Genomic DNA, 22,609 nt, shown 5'->3' with positions numbered 1-22,609 from the left:
ATATTTATTTAAATAACTAGCAGACCTGGCCACGCGTTGCTGTGGCTCAAAATGAATCTATTATAAATGTATAACACTTCCCCCGCGGGGGGGAATTTCGAAAAATTTCTTCTTAGCGTACATTCTCTTGACGTACCCTATTAAAACGCAATCAAAAACGCAAAAAAAACCGCATCTAAAATAGTATAACTAATTTATTAAAGTCACAAGGATATTTTAACTAATGAAATTAATATTAGTTTTATAAAAATAAGCCTCTTATTCACGGGACCGTGCTTCTGAGAGTTCTACTTTTACGTCTTTGCCAAAATGAGAATTTTATAGACAGGTTAGATTCATATTAGCAAAAGTGAAAAGGGCTAAGATAATTACACCGGAGGAAGTAACGAACAGATTGGTTATAATTAAAAAGATATTCAGAGCTCTGTGGAAAGGACTAGTGAGCAAATATCAATCAAATTTGGTATACATACTGTCCTAAGCATGCGATTTCGATTTTCGGGAAGAATTTTTACTTCAAAATTCAGCTTCTGGAGCTGTTGTCCCTTTTAATGTGAATATTAAATATGTTTTCTAACAAATTTCGGGGCAATTAAGAAACAAAGAGGAAGAATTTTATTTCAATTACAGATGTGGAATAGACGATTGTATCAACGATATGATTTTGTGCTTTCCATTTCCCTGCTATAAAAACTACATTTACTACACAGCAGAACTCAATAGCGGAACTCAACTGATCTGATCTGCGTAGAGTTTTCGCATACGTGAAATTCCGTCTTTTAAGCCAGCTAGGTTGAGTTTAATAGCGAAACTTCCAGTCTCCTCAAAACGCAAAATCATTTTCTTAAGATTTCAAATAATCAAACGATCTCTTCGGAAACATTCAAAGCGCCGAAATTCTTTAAGTGCCGAGCTGGCATTACGTTTCGTTTTAAGAGTTTAACGATTACGTAAAATAAGCAAAGCTATTTTTGTGTCACAGAGTGCTACCGTCATCATAGCCATCTGTTGACAGAAAACAGAACTACTTGCTTGATTAGTTTAGAGATGGATTTATTAAGCATGAATATTGGTATCTGTTTTATGTTCAGAAATTTTTGGATGGAAAACTTATTTCCCTGACACTGTAAAAAAGACAGAGAATCTATTCTAATTAGGGCAGGTTAAATATTTTATTAAAAAAACCGTGTATTTCCAAAACGAAAGTAAACGAAAAAAGCTGGCAACGGCTTTTGCATGACTTTCCCGGCACTCGAACAGGAAATTAAAAGGACCAGGAAGCAAGTCCGATAATTTTCAATTATAATTTTTAAAAGTTAGGTTACCCTAAAATAAGGCTTTTGCCGTTTTTCTAAGGCCTGACTTTAAAAACTATATATATAAAAATGCTAATAACGAGTAAAATTTTCATTAAGTTCCACTCCAGTCATGATCTCTATTTCCTTCATCTCCAAAAATTTTGAAATTTGGCAGGAATACTTCTATATGTGGAGAATATTCCATATATATTTCAAATTTTAAAATATTTCGTCCAGGGATCCTGAGATATAAAGTAAAATAAGGCCATCGCGCACATATACATACAGCAATTTGTTCCTGTTTTACTTTCCCAGTTCTGTTAATATAATAAATTTCCTGTCAAGAATGACTGAATACTTTTTATGAGAAAGTAGAGATTGAAGAATTGAGAAGAGTAAAGATTTCAAAAAGAGTTGCTAATATTTCTACATATGTTGTAACATAAAGAGCAGCAAAACCAAATTTCACCTGGAGTGGACAAAAATATCAGGAGTTATACTCGTAGAGAATTCACTTACACACACACACCACACACACACACACACACACACACACACACACACAATGGAGGACCTTTATGACAAAAAAATATTAAAATCTTCTGTATAAAATTTTCTTTATACAGTACACTACATTTTGAATAAACAGTCTATTGTCTTTTAAAAGGTTTGTGGGGAAGTACTCAATCTTTAGAGTATTCCCATGCAGGAACAAAACAAAGAAACTTCAAAGAAATAAATCACACACTCCATGACTCCAATGCAAGGAACATATTTATTTAGGAAGTTTATTTTAGTCCTTCCGATCGCTTCTCTGTTCTTTCGCTATAACAGACACTAAAACAAAGGAAACAACACACAAAAAACAAACTTGCGACTCTCTCGTCTACACGTCTTTTCTCCTTTTTCTTTTTTTCCAAAAAGACCCGCTTCCTTCGTTGAGCATGCGCGATATCCCTCTCTCCCTCCTTGATCCGGGTTTTTCGGTCATCATCGAGAATGCCCATCCCTTCTTTATTCTGTGGCCCGCCCAAGGAGCTGGTTATGAGCTAGTTACGCAACAGAATACGTGGTCTTCAGACCACAGATTTCCAATAACAGGTTCGTTAGATCAGATTGGATAATAGAACGTCAATGGCTACTGTGAAAAGGTTTTTGTTATAGAAAATTTGTTATAGAAGTAACACGATGAGGCTATCTTTTTTTAAAGTTTAAATTTTAATACACACAACAATTTAGACAACTAAATCGCGATGGCAGACTTTTTCATTAAACATATGCGGAAATTTTTTAAAGAATCACCTCCGCTAAGACTAATAACCTAAGTTTCGTCTTATGGTAGTCTGTTTTAATCAGGAGACAAAGATCAATTCGTTCAAAACACTTTAATCACATTTGTTATAGCAGTAATGCATTTTGGGGGTTGAAAAAAAATCATCCCCTCTTCAGGCTAAAATAACGTATACAGCCTATGTTAACAATTAAAAACAAAAATTTGAGATATAAATTATAACACTGACCCGAAACAATTTAAAATCCATGTTTTACAAAACACAATTAACATTACCCCGCAATCCAATAAGCACTTTTCATACATTCCTTTCCACACTGTTATTTATGTCACTAATGATTTTTCCGGATTATCTGGATTTTTGGTCATCCAAATCAGAACCAGATAAACGGGTATACGATAATACGAATTTCACAACAATCTCTGAGACCAGTTTTAGTGTTTTTATTCCTTACAGGCCTATTCATATTAGTACTGGTAGAATGAACTTCAAGTCTGTTTTAATAAGTGGTACAAATGTGGGCAGGAGATGTTTATTTCAGATGTAATCTTCTGTAGACAACTGTACTATTAATATAATAAACTAAACTTTTAATGTAACTTTTATTTTTGACTAACACATACAGTAGTTTTGCAATAAAGTGAAGAGCTGTATTATAATTTATAAATGGCAAATATTTCCTATTTACTTACAAGTTAGATTAATCATCATTCCAAAAATTAATTTTTCATAACTTACATAGATTATTTTGTTAATCAATTAATATCTAGTTATTTTTGGTAGGGAATAAAAGAAAATAAATGTTTACTTCTTATAGAATAATTCCAAAATTTTTCTGTAAAAAAATAAAAATTTATTTTGCTTTTTTCATTGGATATGTATGAATTAATTCATTATAACATTAGCTGACAGTTTTTAAGATGCTTAAACATGGAAAAGTTGTTTTTAGCAAATTCCAAGCTAACTTAAATGTCAAAGTATTGCACTGATTCTGCAATGGTTATTTTCAAAAATCTGAATTTATCAACCAGTACTTGTTGTTTTAAATATTTTGAAATAATTACAAAACTTTATGCATGTATATTATGTAATATGAATTAATTTACAAAATGAATTTAATGAATAAATAAAAAATATCACTTATTTTGAAAATCCATCCAGTTTTTCAAATAAGTACTGTATAAACAGAAATTGATTTACAATGAACTAGAACATCTCATTTGTAACTATGAATAAGTATGTTTGGCTTATGAATATTGAATAAATGATTACTGTATTAATATAGTATTACAGATCGGTGAATCTGCATGTATTGAATATACAAATATGGGAAATTTAGTACCTATTGTATATTTACATTTTTATGATTAAACTAATCTTCATAAAAAACTATTTTATTGATATTAATTTATTATTAAAATCATCAATATGATTTATACAAGTGTACCTCACTTTAAAGCATTTTGCTAATATTGCACTTTTCAATTGTATTCATTTTTATTGTTTAATTTTTGACTAATTCTGCTCGGTGCACATGTTTGACATTGTTAATGTTTAAGAGAAAAATTTTTGACTCTGTCAGGTCCACAATGGGGGGTGGCCAGATGGTGGGAATGAGGTCGGACAAATTTGGGACAGACCACCAATGAAAAATTTTGCCCAGTTCTTGCCCAGATTTGATCTTGGATTCCCAGGCTGACACATTAAGTGTCTTGGATATCTCTGTCTGTCCATGTTTATCTTTGGCACTTGCCTTGTTCTTAAAGGGTTTTCAGGAATTTTTTTTTATTTATTATTTTTACTTTTGCCTCTTTTTTTCAATCTAGATAGGGCTGTTAAGAAGAGGAAAAGGGGACTTTCTCCATGCCCCAGAGAAAACTTAGGGAAAGTAGTGATTTCTACCACTATAAAATTAACATTATTTTTACTGACAAAAAGTAAAATTTTAAGACTGCTTTTTATTAATAAAGAAACATTCTAAGAATTTTATTTGTTCAAAAAACAAAAGGCTAAAGGGGTCCGTTAAGAGGCAGAATAGGCGTGTTTTTACCCCAGGCCCCATACAAGATCTTAATGGTCCTGGGTCTATAGATGTATTAAATGATAGTGTAAATATGTTTTTAGGCTTTTATATGCACTGGTAAGTGAAAAGAGACTTGTTTTTCTTAAACATTACATTTATTTTGTAGTAGTGGTCTGGAACTTAACCTGCCATATAAACAGCGATGCCCATAGTGTAAACATTAATTAGTAATATTCAATTTTTTTTAAGTTTTATGTTTAATAAATTTTCATTATATTAAATAACTTTTCTTATTTATATCACCTGATTTTATTATTATTATTTCATTACAGAGCAAAGAAGCAGGAATCCGAACCTTGGTCGCACTGGATGACCAAGGAGGTAAGAAAAAATTTTTCACAGCTCATTCAACTGTTAAATAAATGAAGTTGAATAAATTACAATTTGACAAATTTTTTTACTCCAACAGTTTTAGTATGCAATAAATATGCACAGATGACTTAACTCAATTTAAATATATGTGATAGTCTTCTGCAAAAATAATTCATTATTATAAACATTTTTCTTTCAAAAATTTTATAACATTGCTTTCTTTTAATTTTATTTAAACAATTAAAATTGCGATTTTATATAAAATCATTTAAATAATATTTTTGAATGTAATCTATAATAAGTAATTGAAATTATGTTGATTATAGAACAACTGGAAAGAATTGAAGAAGACATGGACAAGATTAATGCTGACATGAAAGAAGCTGAAGAAGCTTTACATGGAATGGAAAAATGCTGTGGAATTTGTGCTTGTCCATGTCAAAAGTAAACAATGAAAATTTTTCATTTTATTATTTGTTTTTTATACAATATTATGAAAATATAACAGTTAAAATGTATTAAATGCTGTACTATATATACACATCCATATACAAATGCTATACCCAATGGCATAGCGTGGGTGTCAGCTGCCCGGGGTGGAGGAAAATTTCGCCGCCCCCTTATTTAGGTATAAGTAATAAAAAATTCTGTGCTCATTTCAATCGGTCTGAATCCTAGGTGCAACAAAAATATAAAATGAAATGGTTCAAATTTTTACAAGATATTATTATTATTTATTGTGAAATTTTGCCACTGCCCCCACTACGCTATGCCACTGGCTATACCCCACCCATTATTACATTATCAGCTTATGTGAAGTTCTGTGATAGACCATTTTTGACATGTGGATGGAGACAACCAAAGGAAGGCAGGAGGACTTTCTTTTTTTTATGAAGGTTCCAATGAGATTATCCTATGAATCTGAACCTGTGTCTTATCTCACATAATTTGTCACAACAAATAAAAACAAAAGTGGATAGGAATTTTATTTTTTTTGGTTTGTTTCTCATCCTGTACTTGGAAAGTAAAAGTATGTCCTGTAAAGTACCACATCCTCTATGACTATATCTGATAACACAAATGAAGTTGCTTTGTCTAAACAGAGAAGTGGAAGTACTCTCTCTGTAGTAATGAAATATCTCAGCATGGTATCTTTCTGTATGGATGAACATGAAATGATTCGCCTAAAACATTTCTTACATTGTTTTAACATGTAGCAAAATTAGTTCAGTAAAGCAAATTTAATTTAAAAATCAAAAGAAAAATTTTTTTTCATTATAAATAAAATCTGATATTCTTATTTCTTTTCTAATATTTACTGTCTACTACAAGTACTTGAAATTATTTATATCTCAGATTTTTACTTTTCATTTATTAAATATTTTGATTTGATACAATCCAGTAAAAATGCTCTGTGGCATGGAGGAGAAATTTATACACATATAATTTTATGTTTTTATACATAATCAATGTATTTATGATTAAAAAATATATTATATATATTTTTTTAATTATAAATAAAATAGAAGATTAATTGAATTAATTGTCTTCTGAGTAATTCTTGATTTTGAGGGAGCATTGGATTTGAAGGACATAAAAGGAGTTTTTTGGATGAATAAACTGAAATGTTAAGTTGTTATAAAAGTGACTGATTATATCTGCCAAATATTGATTGATTGATTGATTGATTTATTGATTTAAATTAATTCTTACAATGGAGGAACAAATTAGTTACATAATGTTATTAAATATACATAAAAAAGTAAATTATCACAAAAATTGTAAAGATTTAGAGAAGAAGGAGAAAATCTTAAATAAAGTAAATTTTGACATGTCGTCATTTTTCAAATGATTATACTTGAAATCTTCTCCTAGTACAAAACACTTTAGTTGATATATCACTTGACAAGATCCAAACAAATGTATTAAAAGGTTCTCTTCCTCTTTACTACCGCAATAACTACAAGACTTCTCTCTTGATATATTTATCCGATAACCCTTTAACATAATCCGAAATCTATTAAGTCTAAGTTGCATAATAAGGCTTTTCGTGGAAAAATTAGTTTCACAGTTTAAGTAGTTTTTTGTACACCAACCCAGGCGCATTTCGAACAAGTTAGCTCGTTTAGCTGAAATAGACGATATATCCTGATTCCACAGTTGGTCTGACTTAGTTTGAATTATATCATTTAAGTGAGTTCTCAACAATGAAGCTGATCGTGTTGAAAACAAAAAGGAGTAGCCCAAGCTATCAAAAATATTCTTAACTGAAGCAGGCCAACTTTTCTTATCAGGTTTGACTGTTGTTAGCAAAACATTATAAGTAATTTGGCGCAAGTCATATGAGGGTAACTCCATAACTTTGGACCAAAACAGAAGAATAGTCTTGACAAATTTCAATTCCAATGGAGGTCTTCCCAATTCAAGACGAACTGCAGAGCTTGAAGCTGAACGCTCTATTTTAAAAAGTCTCTTAAAATATTTCATCTGTACTTTTTCTAGTTTAGACAGAAACTCCAGTCCCCAGACCGGGAATAAATAAGTCATCTTAGAACCAATAAAGGCGTCAAAAAGTTTAAAGATACTATTTATAGAACTTAGCTTCATTCGTTTTTGTAGAGTAAGCATATAGCCTGTCTTATTCTGTATGTCTTTGGCTATTAAATCGAAATGATGATTATACGCACCTGACGAAGAAAAATGTATTCCTAGATACTTAAAATATGGCACAAAACTAATTTCAGTATTATTCACAAATATCTTATCAGATTTAAGTAGTCTGCCTCCGTTGCGAAAAACCATTTCCTTCGTTTTTTGTAAGTTAACTGTAAGATCATTTCTTTTAGCATAATTAACTAGCAGAGAAAGTTTTCGTTGCAAACCCGTTTTTGAATCTGCTAGCAGAACTACATCATCAGCGTACATTAAGCAATGCAGATCAACAGATTCCCCAAGAGCAAATTCCGAAGTTTCAAAGGTAGAAAACAGTTGTGGTAAATCGTTAATAAATAATATAAACAACAGGGGGCTTAAAGGTTCCCCCTGAGGCAACCCACTACCGGAAATGACACCTTTAGTATTTGCCAGATTGCCTCTCACATGATGTCTTGTGTTACAAAATAAATTTTTTAGTAGCTTAATGAACGGAGTTGAAACTCCTAACAAATGTAACTTTTTCCATAAAATATTTAAATTGATTCTATCGAAAGCCTTTTCCAAATCCACAAATATCGAATAGATTTTACGTCTTTTTCTTGACAAAACATACTGTATTAAACCATTAAGTATAAAGACGTTGTACATAGTCCCTCTTCCTCTAACGAATGCTCCTTGAAACTGGGAAATAACATTAAATTCTATTATCCATTGATTCAACCGATCTGCCAAAATTCCGGTAAACAACTTTCTAAAGGTATTTAACAACGCTATTGGACGATAGTTTTGAGGATTTAGTTTGTCTCCTTTCTTGTAAATCATCTGCAACAACACATTTTTCCAATGCTCGGGAAATTTTGATGTTTCCTTAATCTTGTTAAAAAGTTTAAGTAATTCTAAACATATTTCATCAGGTAGGTGCATAATAAATTCATTTTTTATACCATCCATACCAGGGGCTGATTTTCTTTTTAGTTTACGAATTGAAATTTTTAACTCAGAGAGTGAAATTGGATCATCTAAAATAGGAGAGAAATTATCATGGTCAAAATCAAGAATTGAATCAGAACTTGGGTGGCAAAAGTTATATTCTAAAAAACGTTCCCAGTCGTGAAGAGGAATTTGATTATCGGATTTCTTTCTCCTGTTAAATCTATTAACAATAGACCAAAACTGTACAGAAGATCGCGCAGACTGCAATTGTCTACTAATATTTGACCAAAAGTTCTTCTTTTTAGTCTTACATAAAGAACGAAAGATTGCTCTAGAATCACAGTATTTTATTAGATCTTCATTACTACGGGACATTCGAAACCTCCTCAGCGTCTTGTTCTTCATTTTCTTCGCTGTTCTACAGTCTCTGTCAAACCAAACTGAAGACGGTAATTTTGTCATTCCCAGGTATGTTATCATTCTACATTGTTCAGCTGATGACTTGATCAAATCCAGAATAGCAGAATAACTGTCCTCTATTCCATCACTTAAGACAATACCTACATATCTGGCCGAAACTGTTTCAGAATATAAACTGGCTTTGTCTTCTTTCCAGATTAATCCTTTTTTCTTGTCAATCAAGTTAGATTTTCTATCCTCGTCAGTGTCTATCAAGATTTCAGAAATGACCAAATGATGGTCAGACATATAATCTTCAGAGATAAAAAATTTATTCAATTTCTCTACCAGACTCTCGCTCAGGATCACTAAATCAATTACTGAAGCACCCAGTTTGGAAATGTAAGTAAAGTCTGCTGGTGATTCAGAAGGATATCGACCATTTATTATGTATAAATTATAAGTTTTCACTAGTTCAATAAGTAAGTTTCCTCTTTTATTACAAATTTTATCATTTGATAGTCGGATGTTTGAAATCGCATCCCCATGATAAATAGTGTCCATACTCAAGCCAATTCGTGCATTAAAATCACCCATCAGCAGAAGATCATAATCTGGAGTATAATCAGAAATCAAATCCTCCAATTTTGCAATTAAAGTTTCAAAGATAGGAATATGAAGATATACCAATATAACCATCATTTCTCGTAGCCCTTTATTTTTCTTCCGGTTAAATTTCACTCTAACAACCATTATATGTTGCCATGACAGCAGCAAATTTACTTCCCCCAAATCTTCATTTATACCTAGAAGCAACCCGCCGGAAGGTCTACCTCTTCCTAAACTTTTAGTAGCCATTACCTCAAAAACTTTTAATCTACAGTTAAGGCTTTTAAATCTCGAACACAGTGGGGCTGTAGACCAAGTCTCGGTTAATCCCAAAATATCAGTTTCAGAAATATGTTTAACAAAACCACTATTACTTAGATTAGTCAGGAGGGTACCCTGAGAATTCCATGTTGAAACTTTCAATCCAACTGTACACTTGCTCGGATCGGAGAATGAAGATTTTGAGAATTTGCCAATCGATTTTCCACTAAAAAATCAAGTTTCAATAATTCTCCTTTATCTAGGTCGTAAGTATATCTCTCATCGCCAACCTGCAAAACATCAGCCAACAGTCGAACTCTCCTACCTTGCAGCTTATAATCGTGTAGAAAAGGTAGAAGCTTCTTCCGTCTCAATCTTGAACGCCAACATAAATCATCAAATATTTGTATATTCTTCAATGCATCATGTGCCTTTATCTTTCTAACGTTACCGAAAATTAATTTCTTGTCTGTAAATGATTGCAATTTCACCAATACAGTATCTGATCGGTTAAATTTCACTATCTTAACTGTTGAAATTGACCTTGATTCGCCTATCAGTTTAGAAAACAGGTTTTGCACTTTCCTATTCAAATCGGAATTGTCGTCTGTTAAACCCTTTATCAAAATATTTTTCTTTCTCATTTCATTCGACACCTTGTCTATAGAATGCAAAATCAAACTGTTTTTTCGCTGCATATCATCTTTAATTTTAAAAATTTCTTCTAATTTAACCTCCAACTGAGTTAATCGTTGGTCTTGTTCATTATGCAAATTAACCAACCAGTCAATCTTCGTAACAACTTCATTTAGAGTCGAAAAAAGCTTATCAAACCGGTCGTCCAAATATGAAATAATCTCCCTAGGAATGGACTTACTTGAATCTGTCTTTGAAGAGAAAAAATCCTCCAGTTTCGCCGACTTCAAGGAAGGTTCGCTCGGAGAACGACGTCGCTTCACAGTAGATATCGGTGATTGGATCTGTGAATGCGGCGGAGTACGATCAACCGGACCAGGATTTAATTCAATGCCACTTATTATTAACAGCAACTCAAACACCATTATCCAAAATTCGATATTTTCCATAATTTTAAAATTCCAAGTAAGCTCACAAAAAAGTTCACCACCACTCTTTGCAGCAAGCAGCGCCCCCCTGCCAAATATTGCTAATTTTAGTTTTGTATCTATACATGGTGATTCAAAAGTCACAGAAATTTTAAAAAATTAACAACTCACAAACTATTTACAGTAAGAAAATGCTTAAAGAAGTGGGATTTTTTTGTGTGTAATAAAAATTTTGGCACCAAAATAGTTACATTTCTTGCCATAGATGCTGTTTGATAAGATTACATAACTTCTGTAGTTGTTACTAGAGCTTACAGTAAGAACATTTTTTTTTCTTTTTTTTTTTTTAAAGACAAATTCACCCCAAAATAGGGTTCACCATTTATTACTTTTGCATTCTAGACGATACATTTCTGGCGACCAACCTTCCTTTCTAGGCTACTAGCCGCCAAAAAGAACCATCGGACGAAGAAATTACGAAGAACATTTTTATTTTTTGTTCTTATTTTAAGAAATTACAAATGCTTTCAATTTCCTACAGTTCCATCTACGGCAAGAAATGTAACTATTTTGATACTAAAATTTTCATTACACATAAAAAAAATCCCACTTCTAAGCATTTTCTTACTGTAAATAGTTTGAGTCATATTAATTTTAAAAAGAATTAATGGCTTTTGAATCACAATAACAAATTTGAATTTAAAATGGTTCAAACATTTGGTTAAAAAAATATATAATATATAAAAATATATAAAACAAAATATATAAAAATATTTATAACAATGTCTGAAATGTTATCAATTAATACACCTAAGTACTCAATGAAGACTAAAGTAGTTGAAAACAAAAAAATCACATCTAAAATAGAACAGTAGAAGCCATTCTTCAGGTTAAGCCTTAATCCTTTCCCTCTCCCCCATGGGGGGAATTTTGAAAAATCCCTTCTTAGTGTGCATTTTCATGACGTACCCTGTGTACCAAATTTTACCTCTTTAGGTTCAGTGGTTTGCTCTGGGTGATGATGAATCAATCACCCAGTCAGTCAGTCAGGACAAGTAATTTTATATATTTAGATAATTTTAAGAAATGCACTATACTATTATGACTCCTTGAGCATTGTTTCTTTGTTCATTGTGACAATGTACAAAGAAAAGCCTATTTGGTCAGTGCCTTTCCACAAAGATAAATTTTGGTAAAATGAACTTTTTCTTTGAAACAAATGAGTTTACCTTATCATGACTTGTGTTTAAAATCATAAAAATGCTGGTCTTTTAATATTAATATTATACATTTTTAACATAGATCTCAAGAATTTAAAGAAGATGCAAGTACCTGGAAAGCTACAGACGATGGAAAAGTTGTCAACAGTCAACCTGCGCGTGTCATGGATGATAGGAATGGTGCTGGACCTATGGGAGGATATATCGCCAAGTATATTGAATTTACTCTAATAATAAACATTCAAATACTAGGTGATCAAATAAAAAGGAAACTTGCAAGAAGTAGCATAAGGAGTTTGGCAACATTACAAGTCAGAGACACTGGGTAGTTGTGTTTGTCATAGCCTTGCTATTCACAATGAGAAATACTTATATCTTGACATTTATTTACTACAGACTCCAAAGTTGCTTTGATTGCCATAGGGATAGGATGACCCTTAACTTACAGGATTTAGTCTGATTTACAGATTGATCTAAAACTAGTTGTTGCTTGGGGCTGGCATTTGTGAGGGATGTTTACAAAGGGGTTTTTTTATCCCTGTAGATAAATTTTCTACTGTTTCAAGCTGAGTTGCTAGCTGTTATTTGGAGTATTTGCACTATTTTACATAGACATTCTCTTAATAAGGCTATCTATATTGTTTCTGATAGTCAGGCTGCCTTGAAGGTACTTGACTCTTGTCAGTTCACTTCAGCACTTGCCTAGGAGTGCTATTTGCATCTCAGTGAACTGACTGTCTGCAATAGTTTTTATTTTGTAAGTGTCAAGCCATAAGGAAACAGTTAGCAAACTAAGTGCTGATCTACTGGTCAAGAAGGTAGCTTCATACCTCTTTGTAGAGCCCCAAACCGGCTTTTAGTATTTCTTCCAGTACTTTCTAGAGTTGTCAAAGACTACTTCCAGTCATTAAATCAGAGGACAAAAACCCCTGGACTAAGACAAAATAAGAAATTTTTGCCTAGATTGCTCTCTGCAAACTGTGGAATTTCTAGCTTTTAGCAAGAGTCATGTTTGTTTTGTTTTTGTTAACATTGTGACTGGTTTTAGTTACTTTCACAATCATTTGTGCCAAGTGAAACTTTCTTCATCAGCCTTTTACCATTTTTGCAGCTCTACTGTGGAGACTTCTCTGAACCTCATTTGCAAATGTGCAGAGCTCAGCTTGAACAGACTTGTTCATCTGGGTTCTTCCTTTTTGAGTCCTGGTGATGACCTCAAAAAGATCAGACTTCTGAAGTAATTTCTTGTGCGATACATAATGGATTTTTAGGTCATTAAAGTGCAAAATTTTGGCTTTGCCTGTTTACCTACACAACCTACTACAGACTCAAAGGATAATATTTCACGTTGTAAATAAATAAATACATAAAATGTTCATGGACAACTCTTTATAAGCTAAAATTCCTTTATACTGTATGAATAGAATTATAAGATAAGTCTCTTGAGATGCTTGTGGATTCACTTCTAAATATCCCTGAAAAATTTTATTGGATTTGTTTGTAAACATACCAAAATTTTTTCTTTGAAGTTTTTCTTCAGGGAAACTTTTCATTCATAACAATTCTCTATTGCATTAAAAATTCCTCTGGATAGCTTATCATCAATAGAAAGTTTACTTATTAAGAACCTTACACATAAACATAAACCTTTGTAGGCACAAATAATTTAAAATATTTCCACATAAATTGCTATCTTAATTTTTGGTCATTTTTCTTTTTTATGTAGTTTTCTGCTGTGAATATTCTTGGTTCTGTAGTGTAGAGCCTTTCCAGTTATGCAATATTTAATTTACACTATGAGTAGTTGTGTGTATTATGATGAATGTTAAATCACAATAATAAGTAACACTTGAGAGTCAACAATGTGTAATGAGTCAGACACTGTTAACTTTCAGCATTTCCAAACTTCTTGTGCTGCATCTAATGATTTCTTTTGATTGGTTGTCTGGTACAATGGTGTAGCATCATTTTTTGTGAGAGCAAAGATTAGAGGGCCAAGAAATAAAAATAGCTGAAGCTGCAGTGGGTCTGGGGTGGTTGCCTCCAGGAAAACTGTCCGGAGATCAAGGCTCCAGAAAAAATTTTTAACTACAATTTTCTTGATGACTCGAGATATTTTTTCTTCAAATTCGAAGTTTAGAATTTCGAAGTGTAATATGCAAATGAAAAGGATAACTCGTACCTACTACTAGAGGGCCAGAACCAGTTAAATATTGGCTGAGGACTTTACAGTTGGTGAGAAGACTTACTTGTTTGTCTTTAATGTAAAAACATCAGATCCTTGAATAAAAGGCTGACGTTTGTTTTTAACTTTGTGAATTTTTTACCAAATATGTTCTTTTTTAATGAAGTTTTTCTTCAAAAACCATTGTAACTTATTTCTGTGGTGGTGTTAAAGGATTAAAAGATTATTTACAAAAATATACATTTTTGAGTCTGTCTAAACTTCAAATTTGAAAAAAATTTTTTGAAAGGAAAGCACGCTGGATACCAAGTTACTCAGTAGAGTTAGTAAAAATTATGATATTGCCAGAATTCTTTTCATGACAGATTTGCAGACTACAGATAAGTAATATTAATAAGAGTATCAAATTGATAATCAGTACACACACAACATTATCATCAGGGTGAAGATATAGCTTCCAAATCTTTAATGGTGCACACCACTGGTCTAATATATTTAAAATAAATTAGTTATGAAATGTTATATTTATATAATAAAAATTACAGGGTCACAAATGATGCTCGTGAAGAAGAAATGGAAGAAAATATGCAGCAAGTGAGTACAATGGTTGGCAATCTCCGCAACATGGCTATTGACATGGGAAGTGAAATTGAATCTCAAAATCGTCAACTCGATAGGATTAATCAAAAGGTTAGTTTTTGAATAAAATAAATTTTTTATAAATTCTTCTATATATATATATATATATTATTTATTCTGTAAAATTTGTGAATATAAACCTACATTCTATAACCCAATTCAAATCAATTCATACAATAATAAATTTATGTTTGCAATGAGTTGAATTGCAATGATAACTGCAAATATTGAAGAAGTGAATATCAAGGACAATTGTTGTATTTATTCTCAATTTTCCATAATTGAATTATCAACTGCTAGATAAAGAATGTCAAAATCAAATAAAACCAAAACAGGAATAACATTAGAAACAAATATAAAATAAAATTGTATTTGAATATATTTTTAAATATGTGTTAATAAAAGATAAAATCATCTCTTACTTGAATGTCTTATTATTTTGAAATAATAATTAAATGTCAAAAATGTTTACACTAAATGCTTAGACATGTTACAGTTTTAACAATATTTACCTATGTTTTTTTCAATACAATGGATTAAGAGGTAATATACAGTACTTTCTAATTTTGATTTTAAAAATTTGTTTGAATTACATCATCATCAGATAAACAAATTTGATAAATTCAAAAATGGTTTTTTTATTTTCACCATTTTAAGATGTTCTGATCTTGCTTATGCCAAGTATTGATAATACTATTTCTAAAAATAATTTTATTTGATGAAATTTGTATTTTTCAAAACTCCAGATATTCAGTTTGAATTATTATCAGCATCAGTTTTGAAATTACTCAGTAGTAAAGTACATTAAAAATCATTAATTACAATCTCCATACTCTATTCTCTGAAATCATTTAATTCCAGAAACTATTTCTGTAAGTTATGAGTATTTTCCTTGTGTATTTCAAATCAAAGTAACTTATATCTAATTTTTATTGTTTAATTATGTTCTTTAATTACTTTGAAAAGATTAAAATATATATATAATTATAATAATGTATTGCATTTTTAATTGTCTGTCTTTCTTTCAGGCCAAATCAAATGAATCACGTGTCACAATAGCAAACCAAAGAGCGACCAAACTGCTCAAGGATTAATATAACAACAAACAAAAATCTTGTAGAGTTCAGAAATTCTTATCTCTACTCTGCAATGTTTGCTTATGTGATGTGCTTGTCATTTGCATTTTTGTTTGCTTCTTTTTATCCATTTAATTTCAATAGAGAGACATATATTTATATAACTGCATATTGTGGCAATATTATGTATTGTCAAGCAGTTATTAATCTGCTGAATATACATATTGTACAACCTGGCTTTGCACTAGTGTGCTCAGTCTCTCTCTTCTATATCATTCTATGCCTTCTCTGATGTTTATTCTGTGTTATGGTGTTCTTGTTAAAATTCAAAGTTATTACAATCAATGTATAGTATTTTAGATTATTAATACAGTTATTTAGCATTGGTGTAAGTCGGAAGAGGGCAATAACGGCGCACAGTATTCATTGTATGTGGTGGTTTGTAACTATCTCTAAAATCATACTGTAACAAATTAATTTGATGAAATGATTGATTCAAAAAAAATTATATATACACACATATATGCCATTGTATTGAATGTAACTTCATGAATATCATGTTACAGAATGGTTTTAGATCTTTTCCTTAGTAATGTTGTTGTTATCCAAAATTGAAAGTACATTTATCTCTTTTGTCTTTACAGATAAACAAAAATTTACATAATTACATATATAAATATTTAAAATGACTATTGTGAAAACAGTGTTAAATGTAGTTTAAGCTTCAGAAAAATTTCTTTGGCTTGAATTTTAGAAAGTTCTTAAAGAATCTTGTCTTATGAATGCAAATGGTTTGTTTATAATTCATGAAAGTATTCACTTAATATGAAAAATATATTACAAATAAAAAGGTCATTTTTAGAAATTAGTTGAAAAAAGACATCTGAAAAGCACAGTAAAGAATAGACGGATCAATTTGCATCATGCTTGTAACAAATATATAAAATTGCAGGATATAAACTATTAACTTTATTTAAAAATTATGATGATGAAAGCAGAAAATTAATTTGCATTGTAAAATTAAGCAGCTTGAATAATAAACATTTTTCAATATTCAACTACTACTAAATAGTAATTTATAACCTGAAATTAGTCAAAAGTGAATGCAATAAATGTGGTGAGCTTTATGTATATTTGCTGGATATTAATAGAATTCAATAAAAAGTAATTTGATAATATAATATATAGTAGAAACAGTCAAAGTTACTAAAATTACAGAAATACAAATATTATATTGTTTGTTGCACAAATTGTTTTATCCAGGATTAATGAAATTTTAAAACCTGTAGAATTTTGATTTTATTTTTAATGCCTCTAAAATTATCTGAACATTAATATACATTGATGTAAAAATTTTGCATGTAAATATATATCTATAAATGAAATGTGATGAATTTAATGTGGAAAAAATCATATAGATATGATTTTAAAAATTCAAGTTTACTTGATCAAATGAATTTGAATGAATTTTAAATGGTGCATTAACAAAGCCTTATGCCAATACATATTAAAAATTTATGCACAAATGTTTGTAAAATATGTTATTATTCGTTAAAACTTGGTTGTAAATCATTAGGATACCTCTTTAGTGAATGTTTTAATTTATAATGTGTATACAAATATTCCACTCATGTGTATTAATAATTGTGCAATATATTGTTTGTTTATATACAATATACATATATATATACATAGAAATGTAATTATTATTATTATTATATCTTAAATTATATTCCAAGTTAATGATAAAGTTGCTGAGGCTAAAAACTTTTTTGAAATGATTAAACATAGCCTAAGTCAAATAATTGTTTGTTGGTGCCTTTAAATCAGGAAATGTCCTGCAATCTTTAATGGTATATCATTAGAACCAATTTGCTTGTTGCTTTTAAATGTAATTGTATATTTAAATTGATTATGAGGGGCCATAAGTATGATTGTTTAAAATTTTTAAGGCACAAAACAAATAATGTAAGTTATACTTAGAAAGTGTTGAGAATGCTTATTAAACAAGAGCACAGAGCCAACAGCAGCAATATAAATTACAACGAGAAATGATTTTAATCCCCTTTAATTTATATGTTTTTAGATAAATTCCTATAGAACTGTGATATATAAATAATTTTGTACAATATCTTGAAACCTGTCTCTTATGTTAAAAAATTACAAAAAAAAAAGGAACAAGAATACATAATCTCTATTACTCTTCTGAAAAATTTGATTAATGAAAAGTTCCAAACTAGAGGATGTATATATCCATTTCAAGTACCTAAATATCAAAAACTACATAGAAACTTGTATAATTTTATTTTAAATTTTCCAATTTTGTAAGAATTTTTTCTGACATTAGTCATTAATTCTTTCATAGAAATGCATAATTCATGAAATTTGATTGTGATAACTTTTTTTTATTGATGTTATTTGTATTAATTTATACATTATATTTAAATTGTGACTGGCATTATTTTGTGCGATTGTGATATAAGAATTGCTCTGGCAACTTGTATAATGTACAGAGATTTGTAAATAATGTAGTTTCTGTGGTTAGTTTTCACAATTTATTTCTTTTTAATATATTGTATCTTCCAATCATGCTTGTATTGTTTTCTAGAATTCCAAATGTGAAATAAATAATCTCCCAATATAATTGAAATTATTGTTATTAAATATCGTGCATAAAAAGTCTATTAAAACATAAAAATTTTATAAACTTACTTTCAAATAATGACAAAAACAGAAACATGTAAAGTGAAATTTTGTTTGATATTAAAATTTCACTTTATCTGCATTATATTTTATATTTATTCATTTCTAAACCATTGGTCATTTTCTTAATGATAATTTTTAATTTTGGATCAACAATCCATTGTTTTATGATCTATAAACATTGTTAAGTATCTATATAATATTCTCCCTCAAATTCTCCTAATCATAGCCTATAATAATAATAAATTATGTAAATTAGGTAGATATATAAATAAAAAATATTCTCCAACTTGAACTAATTAATGGAATGCCAAAACACAAACATTTTTTAATAGAAAAAGCATATATTGCACACAAAAATTAACTAAGATAGCTTAGATTTATACATAATAAATTTTTTTTAAACTGATAAATTTATGAATAAACTTTTCAACATGATTAAGAAAAATATTCATTTGTACATTTTTTCTTGATTTCTCTATCAAATATTTATTTGCAATCTTATCTCACCATAGAGAACTTAATTACAGTAGTATATTGAATACATCCTGAATTAAAAAAAGGTAAGATTATAAAGCTCATCATAAATGATTTACACACAACTTACTTGAGGCATTTATTATATGAGAGATATCGCCTTGTTGTAAAAAATAAAATAAAAAACATTTTAATACTTTAAATAAATTACATATAATGTTAGATATTGAAAATATTCAAAATTATTGAAATGAATATACAAAGATTCATCAATGTTTTTGAATATCTTAAACCATCTAATACTGTCTTTTGAAACATTTCTTTGGCAATACAGTATAAAGTACGTAAAACTTAATAGATACAATAATAATAATATATGCTAACATTTAACAACTCTTTGAAATTTACAAAATTAACAATCTTCAATACTAAAAATGTAGAATATTACTTTATAAATATTATAAAGTATCTATTAAACAATACTTACTTTGTTGATTGTTAAGAATATTTGAACGACGATATTCAATTTTAGATGATTGAACATTAATTTACAGCTAAAAGTTAACTCAAGATACTAACAAAATACAGTAAAACCTGTGAAAACAGGAATTGCACAAAACACTATAAACATTGTCTTTGCCAAAACAAGAAAATGGCTACTACAGTAAAATGTAAATGTATTTTTTTTAAACCAAATTTCAACATAGTAATTTTTCCTTTTTTAGTTCATTTCAATAAATGATTACAAATATTGTCTAAGTTCTACTCAAACTGTTTGACTGTTCATGCTCCCAACGGACTCCTCCCGGAAGGGAGCCGTCGGCAGGCCACCCAGTGTTTAACGTCACTAGCTATTGATTCACGTTAGTTCTTGAACAAAAGAAAAAAAAAAGGAAACATATACTGAACTACAAGCAGCACCACCTAGTGGAAAACTCTAGAATGGCATAAATGCATTGTGAAAGGCAAGAAATCGTAAATATGATAACTTTCTTAATTTTCATCTCCGGTCCAAAAGTAGGGTATTGTTGAACTCATCTCGGTCCCCCGAGTTCAAATATATACTCAAAGTCCCAAAATGTCATAGGAAGTAATCTATATAATCCCCAAAAATTGTATGGAAGTAACAAAAGTGTTCCTAGAGCAGTTTGATATTCTGTTGTAGTCTTTACACTTGGTTCTGTAGAAATTACAGAATATGATTATTTTAGTAATATATTTTACCCATACTTTCAAATACTAAGAATAGTTTTCTGCATGTATAAAAATAGTATCTGCACAATAAAATGACAACTACAAATAATAAACTGGTCCATAACAGGATGGTTAAAAAAAAAAAAAAATTTAAAAGTGTTACATCAAGTTGTTTATTATTATTTAATATAAATTTTTTAAAAATATGCATAGAAATGCAAAATATAAAAATGTCTTATATATAGTATAAATTTATTGTGATGTTATTTATTTGTATAATAATTTTTATGTAAGAAATGTTAATACTACTTTTTTCCACTTCAGAATATTATATCTTGATTAGATTTAATTGGGAAAATAAATAATAATAATAATAAAATTTAGCTTATTATTTTTTTTTTAGATGCCAGGAGCTTTATGTGCTATTGCAATTTGTAATAACAGCTATCATAAAACAAAGTTATTGAACAAGTTAGTTATTTTAGATTTCCTAAAGATCCAATAAGAAGAAAATGGATCCATAATTGCAAAAGAAAAGACAAATTCAATCCTGATTCTTGTCATGTTTGCTCTGATCATTTCACAGAAAATGATTTTGAGAGAAATTTAAAAGCTGAATTATTAGGTTTATTGGCAAGACCTAAACTAAAGAAAACTTCACTATCGATAGTAAATTTAGGAAATATAGAAAATGAAAATATTAATCGGTCAAATGAAAGAAAGTAATAGAAAAACTTTTAGATGTAAATAAACAGGATAAACCAGAAAAATCTCTTAAATGTAATGATTGTAAAACTTTAAATCTTAATTTTAAACTAAAACATAAAAATTCTATTTTAAAAATGAAGATTAAACACATTGAGATTAAGAATACAAGCAATCCAAAGAAATCCGAAATTTTGGAAAAGTAAAACTGTCATCATCCAAAAAGAACATGAAAAATTGAAAAAAATAAAAAAAAGATTTTATTATATCAATATTGAAAGGTAGTGTACCTTTACAGAAACACATATATAATCTGTAGGAGAGAAAAAAGAAAATTAAATGGAGGAAAGAAGATATGGTTAAATATTTCAAAATAAATGCCAAATTCATAAGATCATATTTATACTTAAGAAATCAAATGAATATCCCATTACCTGCAGTTTTAACACTTTGACGATGCACTTCAAAACAATCTTTGTCAAGGCATATTAAATGATGTTATAAACATCATGAAAATTAAAGGCTTTGAACTTTCAGAAGAGGAAAAACTTAGTTCTTCAGTTTGATGAGATGAAGGTAAATACTGTATATACTGTACTCATGTGATGAAACCACATGAAACAGAAAATTAAAATATCGAATTAACATTTTTACTGATATTTCGGGTAGGGCGTATATATGAATATGATAAAGTGAGGAATAAAGTTATTGGACCCAATAATCAAGTTTTAATAATGATGGCAAGAGGACTATTTGCATCATGGAAACAACTAGTTTACATGGATTTTGATGTTAAAATGAAAAAAAAATTATTTACTGTTATTTCAAAACTTTTTGATTCAGGATATACTGTTGTGACTCCAGTGGACAAAATATAGGATTATGGAAGGAATTAGGGATAAATATATTCAATACTAAATTTATACATCCATCTAATGGAAATAATATATATTATTTTCCAGATGCACCTCATTTGTTAAAACTCATTAGAAATTGGTTATTAGATATGAGTTTTCTAACTTCAGATCATACATTAATAAACAAGGACTCGTTACAACAGTTACTTCAAATAGATTCCAATGAAATAAAAGTTTGCCATAAATTAAAAGAAGAGCATATATTACGTGTCAAAAATTTCAACGACAAAATGTTAGACTAGCTTGTGAATTAATTTCTAATTCTACAGCTATTGCTATTAAAAGATATATTAAAACTGAAAATGCCTTAGCAGCTTCTGAATTTATATCATCAATTAATGCATGGTTTGATATTACGAATAGTTCAACACCCAATTTTCATTAAAAAATTGATTATACCTCCAAAAGTGTTTATGGCATTAACATAACCGAACAAAATAATATACTTGATAATACTTACAGAATAATTGAAAGTATGAGATGACACTTCACACACAACAATCACTTCAAACATTTCAAAAAAGAATGCTTATATCTATTAAAGATTTATTTTTCAACCTTAATGGTATTTAGGAAATTTTGAACTA

General features: G+C 29.5%; 1 protein-coding gene across 1 annotated transcript in view; it reads left to right on the top strand.

Annotated features, from left to right (window-relative positions):
• Window positions 1-18,670, top strand: part of LOC136977858 (synaptosomal-associated protein 25-like) — a 48,592-nt gene extending 29,922 nt beyond the window's left edge. The window contains exons 4-8 of the mRNA XM_067273445.1: window positions 4,946-4,994; window positions 5,312-5,429; window positions 12,209-12,337; window positions 14,857-15,001; window positions 15,979-18,670. Of these exons, the coding sequence (XP_067129546.1) occupies window positions 4,946-4,994; window positions 5,312-5,429; window positions 12,209-12,337; window positions 14,857-15,001; window positions 15,979-16,044 (507 nt within the window). The 3' untranslated portion in view covers window positions 16,045-18,670. The remainder of the gene's footprint in view (window positions 1-4,945; window positions 4,995-5,311; window positions 5,430-12,208; window positions 12,338-14,856; window positions 15,002-15,978) is intronic.
• Window positions 18,671-22,609: the final 3,939 nt, after the last annotated feature.

The sequence above is a fragment of the Centruroides vittatus genome, unplaced genomic scaffold (assembly GCF_030686945.1).
Source record: "Centruroides vittatus isolate TY-2023 unplaced genomic scaffold, ASM3068694v2 contig_480, whole genome shotgun sequence".
Taxonomy (NCBI): Eukaryota; Metazoa; Arthropoda; class Arachnida; order Scorpiones; family Buthidae; genus Centruroides; species Centruroides vittatus.
This window is presented reverse-complemented; position numbering and strand designations above follow the sequence as displayed.